At 42.7% G+C, this 16,116-nt stretch overlaps 1 protein-coding gene across 7 annotated transcripts in view; it reads left to right on the top strand.

The window, feature by feature from the left end:
* Positions 1-13,378, top strand: part of GIGYF2 (GRB10 interacting GYF protein 2) — a 149,978-nt gene extending 136,600 nt beyond the window's left edge. For 4 of the 7 annotated variants that reach the window (XM_035006842.1, XM_035006841.1, XM_035006839.1 and 1 more), the window contains 6 exons: positions 1,041-1,232; positions 1,351-1,556; positions 2,741-2,895; positions 4,460-4,626; positions 7,142-7,289; positions 11,538-13,378. In XM_035006842.1, the coding sequence (XP_034862733.1) occupies positions 1,041-1,232; positions 1,351-1,556; positions 2,741-2,895; positions 4,460-4,626; positions 7,142-7,289; positions 11,538-11,605 (936 nt within the window). In that variant the 3' untranslated portion in view covers positions 11,606-13,378. Of the gene's footprint in view, positions 1-1,040; positions 1,233-1,350; positions 1,557-2,740; positions 2,896-4,459; positions 4,627-7,141; positions 7,290-11,537 lie in introns of those variants that run through there. The other 3 variants (XM_035006840.1, XM_035006845.1, XM_035006843.1) reach the window with 3 other exon arrangements.
* Positions 13,379-16,116: the final 2,738 nt, after the last annotated feature.

The raw sequence follows: 16,116 nt of genomic DNA, 5'->3' as shown, positions 1-16,116 counted from the left end.
GAGGGAGAAGCAGGCTTCCCGCGGAGCAGGGAGCCCGATGTGGGGCTCGATCCCAGGACGCTGGGACCATGACCTGAGCCGAAGGCAGACGCTTAATGACTGAGCCACCCAGGCGCCCCTGGCAGAGCTGTTCTGTTGGGGGAGTCCTCCCATCTCTTTGTATCTATAGGTGTATTCTTTTGTGCTGGGGGGGTCACCTTCCCCACAGAATAATCACCGATCTGGCTCAATCTCTCTAAAGAGGAATGTTTCCGTTTTCTGCTAGGGAGAGAAATAGATAGCGGCCCAACTGCATCAGGTTACGGAGGCAGTCTGGGGTCTTCCTGTTACTTTTTACAGACTTTCAGGCAGTTTTCCCTCTATTACCCACACTTCTAATTACTGAGTTTTCTAGATGAATTGGCCTATTTTTGAGCTTCCTTTACTTAGGTTTCAACTTACTGGGTCTATTCCCTTGGGTATCGTTATTTGTCTGCTTTTCAGCCTTTAGGGGTCTATTCTGTTCTTTTTGTCCTTATGGGTTTATACTTTATAACAGTATATTTTTTTCCTGTCCTTTTGGTAGGGCTTTAGGAAGTTTATATGTATTTCATTTCTGTGCCTAACCAAAAGTACTACTTAATTTTTAAGAAGTAATTCTGCCTTTGATCTTTTTATTCTCTCCTAGTACCTCTGGCAGTTTACATCTTTTTTTTTAAAGATTTTTTATTTATTTTTATTTGAGAGAGAGAGAATGAGAGAGAGGGAGTACATGAGAGGAGGGAGGGTCAGAGGGAGAAGCAGACTCCCTGCCGAGCAGGGAGCCCGATGCGGGACTCGATCCCGGGACTCCAGGACCATGACCTGAGCCGAAGGCAGTCGCTTAACCGACTGAGCCACCCAGGCGCCCAGTTTACATCTTTATTTGCCGCAAAGTAGCTAAGCCTTTCGTGTGTTTAACTTCATATAGCTCTTCCTAATTTGCATTCCATTGACCGTACTGGATCGTAGTAACTGGTATTTTTGACAACCAGAATGTTAAGCTAGCTTACTGTTAACAGCAGAGGCGCCAGCAGAGGGAACTGATGAAAGCTCTCCAGCAGCAGCAGCAGCAGCAGAAGCTCTCTGGCTGGGGGACTGTCAGCAAACCTGCAGGCACTGCCAAGTCGCTCCTGGAGATACAGCAGGAAGAAGCCAGGCAGATGCAGAAGCAGCAGCAGCACCAGCAGCCGAACAGAGCCCGGAACAATACGGTGGGTTCATCTTGCTAAGCACTCGTTGGATGGATTGGTGTTAGAAGTTCTCTTCCCTGGCTTTGGACTCTCTTTTTAGCAGTGTTAACCGCATCATTTGTCTCTTCTTCTTTAACAGCATTCCAACCTGCACACCAGCATTGGGAATTCTGTTTGGGGCTCTATAAATACTGGCCCCCCTAACCAGTGGGCATCTGACCTAGTCAGTAGTATCTGGAGTAATGCTGACACTAAAAACTCCAACATGGGATTCTGGGATGATGCAGTCAAAGAGGTGGGACCTAGGAATTCTGCAAATAAAAATAAAAACAACGCCAGTCTCAGGTAGGGCTCAAAATGATCAAACCTATGCTTCTTGGAGGGTTGGGGGGCGGGGCATGTGGGGAGTGGGATACTGGGTGGGCAGGGAAAGATAGTTATTTAGTTTTTGCTTATTTTCATCTGTGTCCAAGCATGGGAGATTGTAGTTTGGTGATTGCTTTCTACCCCATGGAAACACATCTGTATTATTACTAGGGACTCTTCGTACTGCTGGGCACTTAGTCCATTGCCTGTCACATGGTAACCACTTAATAAATATTAGGAATAGTGTATTTTTGTTGTTGAACATTTCTCCAAGATCCTCTCTAGATCTTAGCATTTTTCTCTAAATTTATATTTTTTTAAGTTAGCTAGACTATAGTGAGTATTATAAACACCTCTCTAATGACCTTAAACCTATATATTTTTATGACAAATTAGTTACACTTCACCTTTGTCTTTCTTTCCTCAGTATGCAGTGTTAATGAATGAGCATGGGTTTTAATGATAAATATGTGAACTCAGTTCCCAGCACTGCCACTTACTAGCTGTGTGACCTGTGTGACCTTGGGCAAGAGGGAACCTCTTTGAGCCTCAGTTCCCTCATCTGTAAAATGAAGATAATAATGATGACTTCATGGGTGTAGTTGTACAGATTGAATGCACACGAAGTAGTTAGTGACGTGCCTGGCACATAGTAACTACTTAATAAATGGTAGTGTTGTCAGATTGTTTCTTCTTGTTGGAGGGTCTAAAGTATTAAGAATAGGACTCTAAACAACTGTGACCTTATTGAGCATCTTTGCCAGGCACTGTGCTCTAGGCCTTTGCATACAGTATCTTGATTCCTTATGATAACCCAAAGAAGTATTAGTACCATTTTACAGATGAGTAAACTGAGGCTTAGCAAAATTTAAAAACTCACCAAAGGGCACGTTGGAAGAATTTAATCATTTCTCTGGCAAGAAGCCCTATCTTCACAAATGTGAATGTATTAGCTGAGGCTAGTTTGTAAGAGGATATTAAGTTCCCCCGTCCCCAATCCAAATATTTGAAGTTGTTTTTTTTTAATTCGTTTTTGGACCCAAGCATTGGATTACTGGACAGCCATCCGGTGTTGCCAGGACATTATCTGTTTATGGTGTTGTCGTATAATCATATAGTAACAGTGTCTGGGAATATAATATCGCCCTATTGTTTTGCTTCAGTAAATCTGTAGGTGTGTCTAACCGGCAGAATAAGAAAGTAGAAGAAGAAGAAAAGTTGCTGAAGCTCTTTCAGGGAGTAAATAAAGCCCAAGATGGATTTACCCAGTGGTGTGAACAGATGCTTCATGCCCTTAATACGGCAAATAACTTGGATGGTAAGAATTGGGGAGGGAAACCCAGCATGTGGAATGGCAGAGCAGGACCCACAAAGAGGTTGACAGGTTGGAATGATGGGCCAAAACTCAGGAGGTGAAAGCTAATGGAGATCAAATCCTGTATCTACCATAAGAACTTGACTCTTTAACAGTATTATAAGTACTACTTGTGAGAAGAGTCCTGTAGTATTGTACTCAAATAGGTTCTCAGTGGTTGCCAAAAAGTAAGTGGAATCTCAGGCTGTCTTAGTAAATGTGCAGGACAGAGGAGGTCATAGTTCCATACAGGTCATTTTATGGGGGACATAGCCAGCCAGGCCAAGTCCAAAGAAAGGTAACTCATGGTGGAGACAGAGGTCATCTTGGGCAAGAGAAGGCTGAGGTGATCTTTCCCTTCCTGCTTTTGGGGGCGGGGGTGGGAATCATGTGCCAGAGCAAGTAGACTTTATTTTATGCACAATGAAACTAGGACCAGTGAGTGGAAATGAAAAGGTTCAGTGCCATTTGAAGAAAAACTTGCTAATTGTTACTTGATCACAAAGAGAATTCTCTGCCTTAGATGGAAGTGAATCCCTGCCCTGACCCCAAATGTTTGAACCAGAGACCAGTCAGCTTGGTGTGGAAGATTTGGATTCCTATAACTGATAGGCTGATTTGAACTTATCCACTTCCAATGTCTTAACTAAAACCAAGGATCTTATAAAAACAGAATAGTAAAGGAATGGAAGAATTCCTTTGCAGCATTGTAACAATATCTTATGGTCTGAAAGAGCCAGGGGGAAAATAATAAATAATAATAAATAATGGCCAGCTACCATTCATTAAGCACCTATCATGTGCTAGGCACTTTTTAGCAGTTAGCATAGGTTATTCCAGTTACTTAATTTTTGCAGTAATTTCATAAGATACCTTTACAATGTGATATTATCCCCATTTTATAAATTAGGAAACAGAGGCTCAGATTGGTTAAATAACTCATCAAGGTCACACAGCGAGCAAATTTCAGAGTCAGGATTTTAACCCATGTCTGTCTAACTCTGATACTTGTGCTTTTTCTGCTGTACCACACTGCTTGCATATTCCATTTAATTCCTCTCTAAACATATGATATCTCCGTGAAGTCAAAGTTCCCGGAGGGTACGGCTGTATTTTTAGTATCTGTCATGGTGCCTGACGCACATCATAGCACTTAATAAATATTGATTGAATTTAAGGAAAGAAAGAATGAATTTCCAGATAACTTCTGTCTTAGGCCAGCAGTTGTTTTTAGTCAACGTAACATGCAGTTTTTACCAACATAGCGTTTAGTGAAACTAAACATGCGTGCTATGTCTTTGACTCTGCTATCTGAGATAATTTGGGGGCATTGCAATGACAGTGGGCTTTTTTTTTTCTCTCTCTGCAGAGTAGGTTAAAGAATATTTAACACAGTAGCTGCATACCTTTCAAGTTTGCATCATTAGAGTCGGCAGTAGGTGTGACAGTATAATAAAAAGTGACGCTGAGTCTTTGCATGTGATATTTCATTGTTACTCTTTGTGTCTTTTCCCCTCTCATGTTGCAGTTCCCACTTTTGTTTCTTTCCTGAAAGAAGTAGAGTCTCCTTACGAAGTCCATGATTATATTAGGGCCTATTTAGGAGATACCTCTGAGGCCAAGGAGTTTGCCAAGCAGTTCCTCGAGCGCCGCGCCAAACAGAAGGCCAGCCAGCGGCAGCAGCCGCAACAGCAGGTACGAGGCAGTGGTGTTGGTGCCGTAGCCCTGCGAGTGAGTGAGGAGTAATACCTTGGAGTACTGAGCAGCCAGAGAAATGAAAATGAAAACAAAGGATACTGTTTTTGTACCTCACATGACCATAGCTTCTTAAAATGTGGTAGATTTCAAATGATATGCCCAGAGCCTTTTGCGAATTTCCCAAACAGCAAACGAAATCATTCTCTGTTAGGCATACTAGTTGCATTTTCCTTGGTTCGTGTATGTGCCTCAAATTGCAAATTCCAACTTGTCACAGACCCGTACATTTTTTTGGATAGTTAAAACCTACAAATGTTAAATTTCGAGTGCTCAGGATACACTGTACCCAATATTGACAATAGCATAGCATGCCAGACACGTCAAATGTTGTTGATGGGGCTGTAAAAGGTACAGTCAGTTCTCATTATTTGTGGTAGTTATGTTTTGTAAAGCCCCGCTAAAGCTGAATTAGCGAATACTGAGCTATTGCTCCAGGGAAAACATCCAGTTAGATTTCTGGAACCTCTGATCACAACATTTTTGTCAGCAGGTCAATATGTTAGTTTGTTTTATGCGTGTTTCTGTTTAAGATGCCTTATTTAATATATTGTTGATTCCTCAACATTGAACTCATGGCCGGCAGCACTAGAACTGACACCTGAGTGAAGCTCATCTAGCACATGCATTTTTTTGGCACACCAGGCCGTACTTAATACTTGGGGGCCATTTTATTTTATTTTTTAGATTTTGTTTATTAGAGAGCGTGTGCGCACGAGAGGGAGAGAGCGGGGGCAGAGGCAGAGGGAGAGGGAGAGGGAGAAGCAGGCTCTCCCTGCTGAGCAGGGAGCCCAACCTGGGGCTCGATCCCAGGACCCTGGGATCATGACCTGAGCTGAAGACAGATGCTTAACTGACTGAGCCACCCAGGCGCTCCTCTTGGGGGCCATTTTAAACAGTGACAGCACCAACAAGCATAAAATGTGAACATCAGTACACTGCGGAGACTGAAAAAGATGCTTGTTTACTATATGAGAACTGAGACAAGAGGGCAGAATACTGCCCCCCTGTTCCACCTCAACTGGGGATGTGTTCCTCAGGCAACTCAGATTTTTCACTGCTCTGGACATTGGCATGTTCAGGAAAATCATAAAAGCACCGCAAGTTTTGATTTTGGGGTTACAAATAAATTACAGCCAGTAAGTGAATTTGCAAATATGTATATCTGTGAATAATGAGGATCAGTTGTACAAGTTTTCTGACAGATGAGATGGCAAAGCTCACGAAGAGCTTAAGAATATTCATATCCTTTAATTCTATAATTCTGGTAGAGATAATTTTGTTATAGCGGTCATTTCTGGGGATATAAAAGATATAGTGAAGTACATGGCATTTGAAATCCATTTGGGGCGTCTGGGTGGCTCAGTCGTTAAGTGTCTGCCTTCGGCTGAGGTCATGATCCTTGGGTCCTGAGATTGAGCCCCGCATCGGGCTCCCTGCTCAGTGGGGAAGCCTGCTTCTCCCTCTCCCACTCCCCCTGCTTGTAGTCCCTCTCTCACTGTGTCTCTCTCTGTCAAATTAATAAACAAAATCTTTAAAAAAAATAAATAAAAATAAAATCTGTTTGAGTAGATGGGCTAACAGGGATTAAGTGAAAAATGTCAACATAAACAGCACTAGGAAAAATAATCAGAAGGGAAGACATCGTATAGCAATACAGAAAGTTTTTACGTTTGTGAAATGGCTGCCCCTGTGTGCTGAAATTGGAAGTTGGGGCCCACTATGCGTGCACATGGGCATGTAGCCAGGCTCGTCCTTCCACAGTGCTTTCTCCACTCTTCCTCCTCATTTCCCACTACCACTACCTGTGCCTTCAACTAGCTCATTGAATCTGATCCCAGTTTAAAATGAATTGCTCTAATAAGAGCAACAGGTAAGTGTAAATGGCTGGTAGACTATTTCATAGTTGAACCAGTTGGTAGAAAGTGTATGGATATTTGGGGACCAGATTTCTTCTAGGATTGCCCATAGAAATAAAGTACATGATACTAATTTTGTTTGGTACCATGCTGCCAGCTAGTCTGCAGGCTGTTCTTTCTGTCCTAGGGCTCAGAGACAGAGGAACCTCATGCTTTGGTAGGTGAGGGGTGTAAATTGCTGGACTCCAGAGGTCTATTGGTGATTATTTGTTGTATATTTAATTTCCTAGTAGATGGTACAGACTCCATGTATACCAGAGAGATTTTGATGGCTGTGTTGTCACAATGGGATGAAAACCTGGAGCTACCAGGATGGGCCTTTTGGAGGCCCAGAGCTTAAATGGGATGTCTGAATCTAAATGAAGGGACAGGGTGGCTTAGTGGACTCTTCTTGGTTTCATTATTACCAGAATCCATGATAAGACTTCTGTTTTTAATCTTATGCTTGATAAGGTGAGGGCCAATCAACCGTTTTCTTAGAGTGGGCCACACTTGAATCCACTGTGTAACCTCAGTTGTGACATCTTATCTCACAGGACTCTGTGTGGGGAATGAACCATAGTGCACTCCATTCAGTATTTCAGACCAATCAAAGCAACAACCAACAATCCAATTTTGAGGCCGTACAAAGTGGCAAGAAGAAGAAAAAGCAGAAGATGGTTCGAGCAGATCCCAGTTTATTAGGTGAGCAAAAGCCTAGTCTCAGGTGGGTGTTGGAGGTGTGCAGGTTATAGCAGTATTATATGTGAGTCTCCTGGTGGAATGTTTTTCATAAAGGGAAATATTTCTTACATAAAATTAATGTTTTTAAACAACTTCGAAGTAGGTAATATTTACTGGGCCCATCAGTACAAGAGCAATGCCTCATATGCTATAGGGAACAAGAAAAGTAATTACTTATATACTGTGTGGTGCTTTAAACTTTGAAGCCTTATTTCATATATAATAGGAATTTCCCTAGAAGGCCTTTCAGTTTAGTTGGAAAATAATGCTAATGGAGAAAAGGAAAAGTTGTAAAAATTTAAATGCTGATTTATATAGAAGCTGACCATAAATCCAATCAGGTATTCAAACAACTAATATTTGCTGATACCCATTACATATGTGTATATATACCTGTGATTTTCAGAGTCACTCTGCATTATGAGATCATGTTCCAGTTTACCAACGAGTAAACCAAGGCCCTGAGGGTTTAGAACATTTTCCAGAGTCACCCAGCTGTTCAGCAGTGGGGCTGGGATTTCAGAGGAGGCCTGTTTTCCTTCCACTCTTCTGTTAGCCACAACTATTCTCGTCTGGCGTTGAGAACCAGAGTCTTCACACAAGGCAGCTTCATGGAAATGGTGACACCAGAACTGGGGCTTTGAAAGACTGGCGGGAAGGACAGACAGTGGTGTTTCTGGAATAATAAACAGTCTAGGCAAAGCAGTTGCAGGCTGTTTGTGTTTCTTAAATTGGCCCAACAGCCTCACAGACAATGATGAAATTAAAATGATTCTCTGTTTATGAATGTAGAGTATTAAAAACCATGCTGTCCGGAGTAGAATGATTATATTGGCAAAGATGGCAGGTTGGGATGTTGGCCCAGGCAGGAGGCAGAGTGGTTAGGAGGCTGCAGTGTAGACCAGGTGAAAGATCCTGGTGGCCTGGAGAATAGGGTTTTGGCATTAGAGATGGAGAGGAGTTAGATGGGTTTTAGAAACTTAGGGGACTGAGTTGGCAAGGCAAGAGAGGAATGGAAGGGTTTGGGCAGCAGGATGGGTAGTGTTGCCTTTTGCTAAAAGGATGAACCCTGGAAGATGGAGCAGGCTTACGGGGTAATGATACGGAGTTGAAGTATGTTGGGTGGGTTCAGTGTGAAATGCCTATGAGACTTCAAGTGGAGATGCCCTTGTGAAAGAGCAGAGAGCACAGCAGGAGGGGGATTGCCATCCTACCCTGCCCTCCGTAGGGTCCCTGCCTTCCCTCATAGGTTTCCTACTCTGAAGAAAACAAAATGTCAGTAACAGAAACCTAACTCTGAGGATTGCCCTTTGGAACTGGGGCCCGAAAGCTGGCTTGGGAACAGAGAGAGATCTGGTGAAATTCTGTTTTCTTCTGCCTCAGAATTGTTATTTATTTATTTATTTATTTTGTCTGTCTTAGAAATTTATGTTAAGAGTAGATGGAACCAGTCTAACATTTTATCCAGTTTTGACAGAAGTGGGTAAATACAGATTTACAAGTGTCCCTGAAATTCTGGGTGTGGATTCTGGCCAAGAAGCCCTTGTTGCTCTTCAGCTGTGGCACTGGAAGGGTAGGCTGCAGGGAAAATGTTCCTCTGAAAATGAGGTGTAAAGCTCTGTGAGTTGAATATTCAATCTGACTCCATCCCTATTACAGACACCAGAAAGAAAGGGACTTAAAACACTCTTTAGGGGAATGAAAGGTTTTTTTAGGAATAGAGTTTAAGGAATGTATGTATGTTGAAGGAACAGAAAAAAAATATATAAGGGAAAGGGAAGTAAAAGTTGAACAGAATATTGAGAAAACTCACTTGTGTAGGCTTGGACCTTTTTATGAAAATTTCTGCTCAACTAGATCTCTCTCTGAAAATTCCTCTGATAATTACTAACTTCTGCCCCTTACTACTCATTTCCACTTATTACTACTTTTAATTGATTTATAGATTGAGAAAAATTAATAAATGTCCACCAGTCAGTTTGCCAAGCACAGAATGAGACAGTTCTAATTTGATCCAAAAGCATCCATTGAGAAAGTGTAGTCACTGATCAAAAGAGAACTTTGCTTCTAAAACAGACCATCAGAGAGGCCCAGCCTCATTTTAATGATCCATCACTTCCATTGTGCTCTGTGTCTTCCTGTAGTCATTAGAGCTACCAGGTGCCAGTGTGAACCAGCGTCCATTACTTGGATATAATAAATAGTCCACGCACAATGGCATTTTCCTCCTGTCATACTTTACAGCCTCTCAAACCTTAAGAAATCATGCAAGTGAGACGTAGTCAGTTCTGATCCTAATAACGGAATGTAGTCTTTAGAGCCAGGCACAGTGGGCTTAAATCCTCCTTATTGCCTTGTACTTCATGGTATCCCAGAGCTTTCCCGTCTGTCAAATGTGGAGTAGACGTGCTTTTATGACTGGTCAGTGAGACTGTGTCTGCTAAAAGCTTAGCCCAGTAAGCCACATACTGCAGTCGTGAACAAGTAACTTTTTTGGGGGGGAGGGGGCAGGCTGCTGCTTTTTTCTTTGCATGATTAAAATTTAAGTTTGTTTGTGTGTGTATTTTTAAGTTTTTTTTATTTATTTGAGAGGGCACAAGCGGGAGGGGGGAGGGGTAGAGGGGGAGGGGGAAGCAAACTTTCTGCTGAGCAGGGAGCCTGATGCGGGGGGCTCGATCCCAGGACCCTGGGATCATGACCTGAACGGAAGGCAGATTCTTAACCAACTGAGCCACCTAGGCGCCCCGTTTGTGTTTTTATTACATTTCTGCTTTTATCACATGTAGCTCATTTTTATCACAGTTCATCTGTTCCTGAGATACATGTGAAGTCAAAACCTTGCTTCAGAATAGAGTAATCTCATTTCGTGGGCTGTTTGGTTTTTAAGTCTTAATACTTACCTAATTGAACTGTTATTTCCAAATAGGGATGCTAAGCCTTTCATTATTTTCAAGGGAAAAGGTCTTGTGGGTTGTGGCAGTGTTGTTGATGGGTAGAGCTGAGGCTGGGGTTTGGAGCCCTGGCCTCTCCTAGTCTTAGGCCTTGTAAGCAGCTTGTACCGTAGCTTCCTTGGTTAATAAATAGTCACACTTAGGTTTTCAAATGATATTTTGAGTCAAGAATATAATATAAGCTATTTTTATCATATAAGACTTTATTATTGGTACATTTAAAATGTGTCTTTGTTTGAAAACTTGAACATTTAAAGAGCAAAAAGGAGGGGGCAGAACACAAGTAGTATTAACTGCTTTTAGATAGGAGAGCATTGCCTGTTTCCTTTTTGATATTCAAATAGCAGCTGAAACAGTTTGAGATTTCATTTAGGGTGGATGAACTGAAAGCTCTTTGGGAGTCGTTCATTCCAAGGAAGCCGTGTTAATACTTTTTGTCAATCTTTGATTATGGAGTTATAGAAAAATTACATACGTGTGGCTGATGGGATTAGGTGTTTGTGTTTACTGTTCCTGCCTTCGGTGGTGGTGCGAATACTGCTTTCTCTAAACCAGATTGCATTTTGGTTAATCAGTATGGCTAATCGAAATCCTTTCCTTTGCAAGCCTACCTATAATAGGTTGAGTTGAACAAAGTACTTTAAATCTTTTTGTGCTGTCTACCCTGTGAGAAAACATCTGAGGGCTATAAGGATCTGGTAGTGGATCTTCCCTGAAGCCTCCTACCCTCAAATAGCAAAAGCCAGAACTTTGAAAAGGTTTTTGACCCAATGAGTGGGAAAAATGTATTCCCAATAGTTAGTGGGACTGAAGTAGTACTACTCACACTTAGATTTCACAGTCATATGGTCAGGTAGTTACAAAGTACTTGGTATGTGTTATTCCTGTCGTTCCCCTGCCCCCATCTCTGTTAAGATTCACCTCCCGAATGAACTTTCCTCACTAGCCAGCCTCACTTGGCTTTAACACATGCTCACAGCCCAGATTCTTCTCAGGAATCTCTAACGCACTAGTTTGGAATTCTTTTTTCCCTCCCTACATAATTAGACCAGAACCCTAAGAAATAAATAAAAACGAAGAATCTCTCATTGGAAGAGCAGAATACTGCTCTCTGACCTTTATCCTTCCTTCTTCTTCCTTTCTTTAGTATCTCTGTGGCATGCTAAAGCAGGAGAGACTTCTATTCCAGCCCACTGTCTAGAATTTGAGCCCCATGGTTGTCTGGATGTGGTCACTCATTGCCAATTTTTTCCGGCAGGGTTTTCAGTCAATGCTTCATCAGAGCGACTCAATATGGGTGAAATCGAGACTTTGGATGACTACTGAGCACCTGCCAGTGGACTGGCCTTCCTTCTCCTCTCTGCTGACCATGGATTCTCCACCTTTGGACACAACACTTACTCACCATTTACTCTATATCACTCTGCAACAAATCACAGAACCGATCATCTCAGGCTTTTTCTTCTAGCCCTTTGTGTCCAAGATTCTTTAAACTGTTTTTGTTGGTGAGCATCTCAGACTGTAGATAAGTGGACCGGACCCTGTGTCTTGGGGGTGGCAGTTGGGATTACTCCCCAACAAGGCTGATTTTGGGCAGCACCTGTTTACTGTGCCGTGATTTCATCTACTGTGTCCCAGAAAGTGTGTTGGGATCTGCCAATAGCTATTTACTTTCTTATGTCACTTTTTTCCTTTCTATATTCTTTTTCTTCTTCTTTTTAACCCCCCATAAGGGCAAGGGGTCTAACTGGTGCAGTCATGAAGAGAGTTAATGGTAACAGACATTGACCAGCAACATCATGCCACGGACTGTGACTTTTGAGTGTCCAACAAGACAGTCAGAGCGCCCCCAGTCTGAAGGTCGCATTGCCACTGCTAACTTTGGGATTGCATCAAAGAGGCCCTGAGTGGGGTGGAGTTTAGATTGGATTGGTTTGATGTTGCACACCCCTCGCCTGTTCTTTCTGAGCATCCTTTTGGAGAAAGGATTCATGTTTTTCTTCATTAGATAGTGACTTTCAAGCAAGCTGACTTCTCCCCTGGCATTCTCCAACCTGATTGGACAAAGGAAACCCTATGGCCTGGGAGAAGGACTTATTCTTAATTTTTCCTTTCTTACAAAAACTGATTTTTCCCATAAATATTTTTACTTCAGAGGACTAGGACCAGTTTGTTTTGGGCCTTTCTGCTGAAAATTTGTCTCGTTTTAAGAGGCAGCTAGGATCTTTACCATATGTATGAATTTGTGTAATTTCATTTTGGATAGGGATAAACTTTTGCTTCTGATAAAAGCCCGGAATTTCATCTGGTTCCTCAGAGCATTACTTGTGTGTCTTGCTGTGGCCCCAAAAGGTTTTGTTTAAAGATTCTGAAATGGCAAGTTGCTTGCCTTTTCTGAAAAGAAAACATACAAAACCTAACCATCTTTAAGACCTTCATCCATGGAAACCACTACACAGGAGAATGCAGTGGGATGGAGGGGATGGGAGAGAATGGGAGAAGAGAAGCCTGCTTCTGGCTTCTGATCATGGCCTCCTAATACCCCTTCACTTCAATTATAAATGTATTCAAGCCCTATTTATAAACCAGTACTCTTCCTGCCTCCCCCAGCCCCCTGCAGAACATCACTCTGGAATTGCCAATCACACTTTGGTCTGGAGCCATTGGACCATCCGTCCCTGTGTGAGAAGTGCTGTGGTTCGGGTGGCTCCTGGTAGAGCACCTTTTCTTTCTGTCATCATTGCCTGAAGAAGGCTGGAGTTGCTCTGAGAGCATTTTGGTTTTGGCTGATTATATTTGGTTTCTATTTTTATTCTTTTGGATCGCCATTCTCCCTATCCCTTCTTGCCTCCCTCGCACCCTCCCTCCCAAACATGTACAATAACTATACAGAGACTGCTACAAACTTGTATATAGTTTTTGGATCAAATAGCATGAGGAGATGGGGGACCATGAAAAGTTGGGACTCCTGCTCTCCTTTGCTTTGTAAATTCAAAAGTGGGGGGTGGGGAAGAGGGATAGTTAAAATGTTTACAAAACTTTAAGCTCCCTCGGAACTTTTGCCAGTGTGGAGGAAAATAAAAAAGAACTTAAATAAAACACGGTGGTATTCTGTCTGAGCGCACCTCTTCTACTCACCTTTGTCAAGGCTAAGTCTCGCACTAAACCGTTCTCTTGGCACCATGAAGAGGCTGCAAACACATGAGCACCCGAGACGTGGAGGCAGCCACGGCTTTTCCTGCCAGCCTGTGGAACACGGGCTGGTTCTGTATTTGGGAATGTGGAGGTCAAGATGAACACGGGTAAGTTTGACCGCATGTCTTTACTCCTTTCACTGTCCCTTTCTGCTGACTCGTGGACCGTCTCCTACCCTCATACCACAGACACACCCTCTGAATGTGCCTTCCAGAGCCTGCCCACACCTTCCAAACTGGACTCCACTGTGTGCTTGTGCCGGAAAAATAAAAACAAATACAGAATTAAAACACAAACATTTGGGGTGGGGTAGGTGGATTTGGGGTAGCAAAGTCATCTTTATCACAGAACATTCCATTTACTTAACCAAGAACCTTGCTTCTACTTGAGGAATTTCCCACTTAGTGGAAAGAAACCACTCTTCCCCAAGAATGTTCTTCTGTCTCAGTCCTGCTCTTTTTCACAGTCTCATCTGTTCACTGACTTCCAACCACCACGTTACGTCCTTTTCTATAAACTTACTTGCAGATTATCTTAACTCTCTCTGAGTTTTAAAGTGTTTGTTTTGTATGTGGTTTGCTTTTACTTATTTTAATTTGGAGGCTTAAACATACCCAAACAAGGTATCTTTCCCCTAGATAGTTGTTGCTGCCTAACAACCTACTCCAAACTTACTTAAAACAACCCCTTAATTTTGTTGGTAATTTTATGAGTCATGATTTTGGGGAAGGGCTCAGCTGGGCAGTTCTCCCGTGGGGCCTCCTCTGATTGTGGTCAGATGTCAGCTGGGGCTATAATCTTGGGAAGGTTCGATAATGTTGGCTGGCCAAGATGGATCACTCATGTGACTGGCAGTTGATTCTGGCTGTTGGCTAGGAGCTCAGCTGGGTTCATGGCTGGAGGAACTATATATTCCTCTTCAGCATATTTTCAGAGTAGGTGGGCTTCTTAGGCGGCAGTTGGCTCCCCGCCAGAGGAGAACCAAGCAGAGTTTGCATCCCCATCTCTGACCTAAACTCAGAAGTCACATAGTGTCACTTCTGTGATAACTTTTATTCTGTCCAAGTCCCCACACACCGAGACTCAGGAGGCTGGGAACATGGGACCCTCTCCATCCTTGATGAAAGAAATAAGGTCACATTGTAGGAAGAGCATGTGGGGTGGGGGATGTCGTTGCCACTTTGGGTAATTATCTGCATGAGTTTATGCATATACATCAAGGAATTTTCACTCTCTCTTCATTGGTTCTAAGTTGGATTATTTTTTAATTTCAGGATAGATAATAGTACTTCTGGCTTTATCTTAAATAGTTATTTTTCTCTTAGGCAACTATTTTATAAAGAGGTATTAGTGTGTCCTTTCATAAACACTATTTTTTAAATTGATCAGATAAAGAATTTGGAATTTGTTTTATACAAAATGCCCTCTGCATTATTAATAAGAATAAAAAGTCTGTGTATGATGGACAGAAAGGCTACCGTGGAGTGAAGCGGTCTCTCCTGTGCTTCCAGTGTGGGAAGTAGAACTCCTCACGGGAGCATCAGGCATGCACATTCCAAACAGAGTGCGTTACAGCCAGGAGCACATCCCCCATGGAAGTTGGGCTCCTAGTTGATAGGTTTCGTGGAGTAAAAAGAAATAGCCCAGCTCTGGAGATGGCTTTGACCCTGCTTGAGTGCAGGCAATTCCTAATGAGGAAGCTGCACTGCTTGCTGGGACGCTAGGGAGCCTGGGAACCTGGAAGCAGCCAGATGTGTGCTGTTTATTTTAGGGATGTCATTGGATGTCCTGGGAATGAAGAACCTATACAGCTCTTGGTAGTGCCAGTTCCAGACCAGGAACCTTCGAGAGGAGAGTTTCCCTCCAGAGATTAATTAGTGGGAATGTTTTGCAACTAAAACAGTATAGCCATGCTTCACTGTATGGGAGGAACAGCACCTAGATGCTGGGAAGCAAGGGAAGAGAAGTGGGCTCTTTCCCTCATTGTTGCTCCGTAGCCTGAAATCTATCACTGCCCGCGTTTCGTTGCTGGCAAAGGGATGACATCAGGAGGATGAAACTCAGAATAGCTTCAATACTCAGTTCAGTCCAGCTGGTCTTAAACAGAGCAGAGCCATTGTTTATTTCTTAAAGATTGTTTACTTGTCCCCAAGGTGTAGGAGTGGTAGATTAGTGTCCCTTGACCAAAAATTATTTTTTCCTTTGACCTCCTCTTTTAGTGTGAGAAATGGTCCTGAAAATTGTCAGTGGGTCAGTATTAGGTTTGGTTGCATGTAAGACAAAAAACAAAGGGGCTTAAACAAGATGGTTTATTTCTCAAGTAAAACCCAGAGGCTGGCATATTGCTCTGGGGCCTGGGTTCTTTTTTTTAAATCCTTGATTGTGGCTTCCATACTCACGGTCATTCATGGTCCAAGGTGACTGCTAGAGCACCAGTCATCAAACCTGGTATTCCAGGGAGGAGGAAGGAGTGGGGTGGGGCAAAAGGAGCACTCCTCCCTGCTTACTCAGCCCCCTATAAGGGGCTTTTTTGGGAGCCCCATCCAACATCTTAAGTCTTATTGGTCCGAACATAAATATAACTGTAGTTCATAGCAAGAAAGACTGGAAATTTCAGGATTTTAGTTGACTGCTTTACCACC

The sequence above is a fragment of the Mirounga leonina genome, unplaced genomic scaffold (assembly GCF_011800145.1).
Source record: "Mirounga leonina isolate KUSES-001 unplaced genomic scaffold, KU_Mleo_1.0 Mir_151, whole genome shotgun sequence".
NCBI classification, from domain to species: Eukaryota; Metazoa; Chordata; class Mammalia; order Carnivora; family Phocidae; genus Mirounga; species Mirounga leonina.
This window is presented reverse-complemented; position numbering and strand designations above follow the sequence as displayed.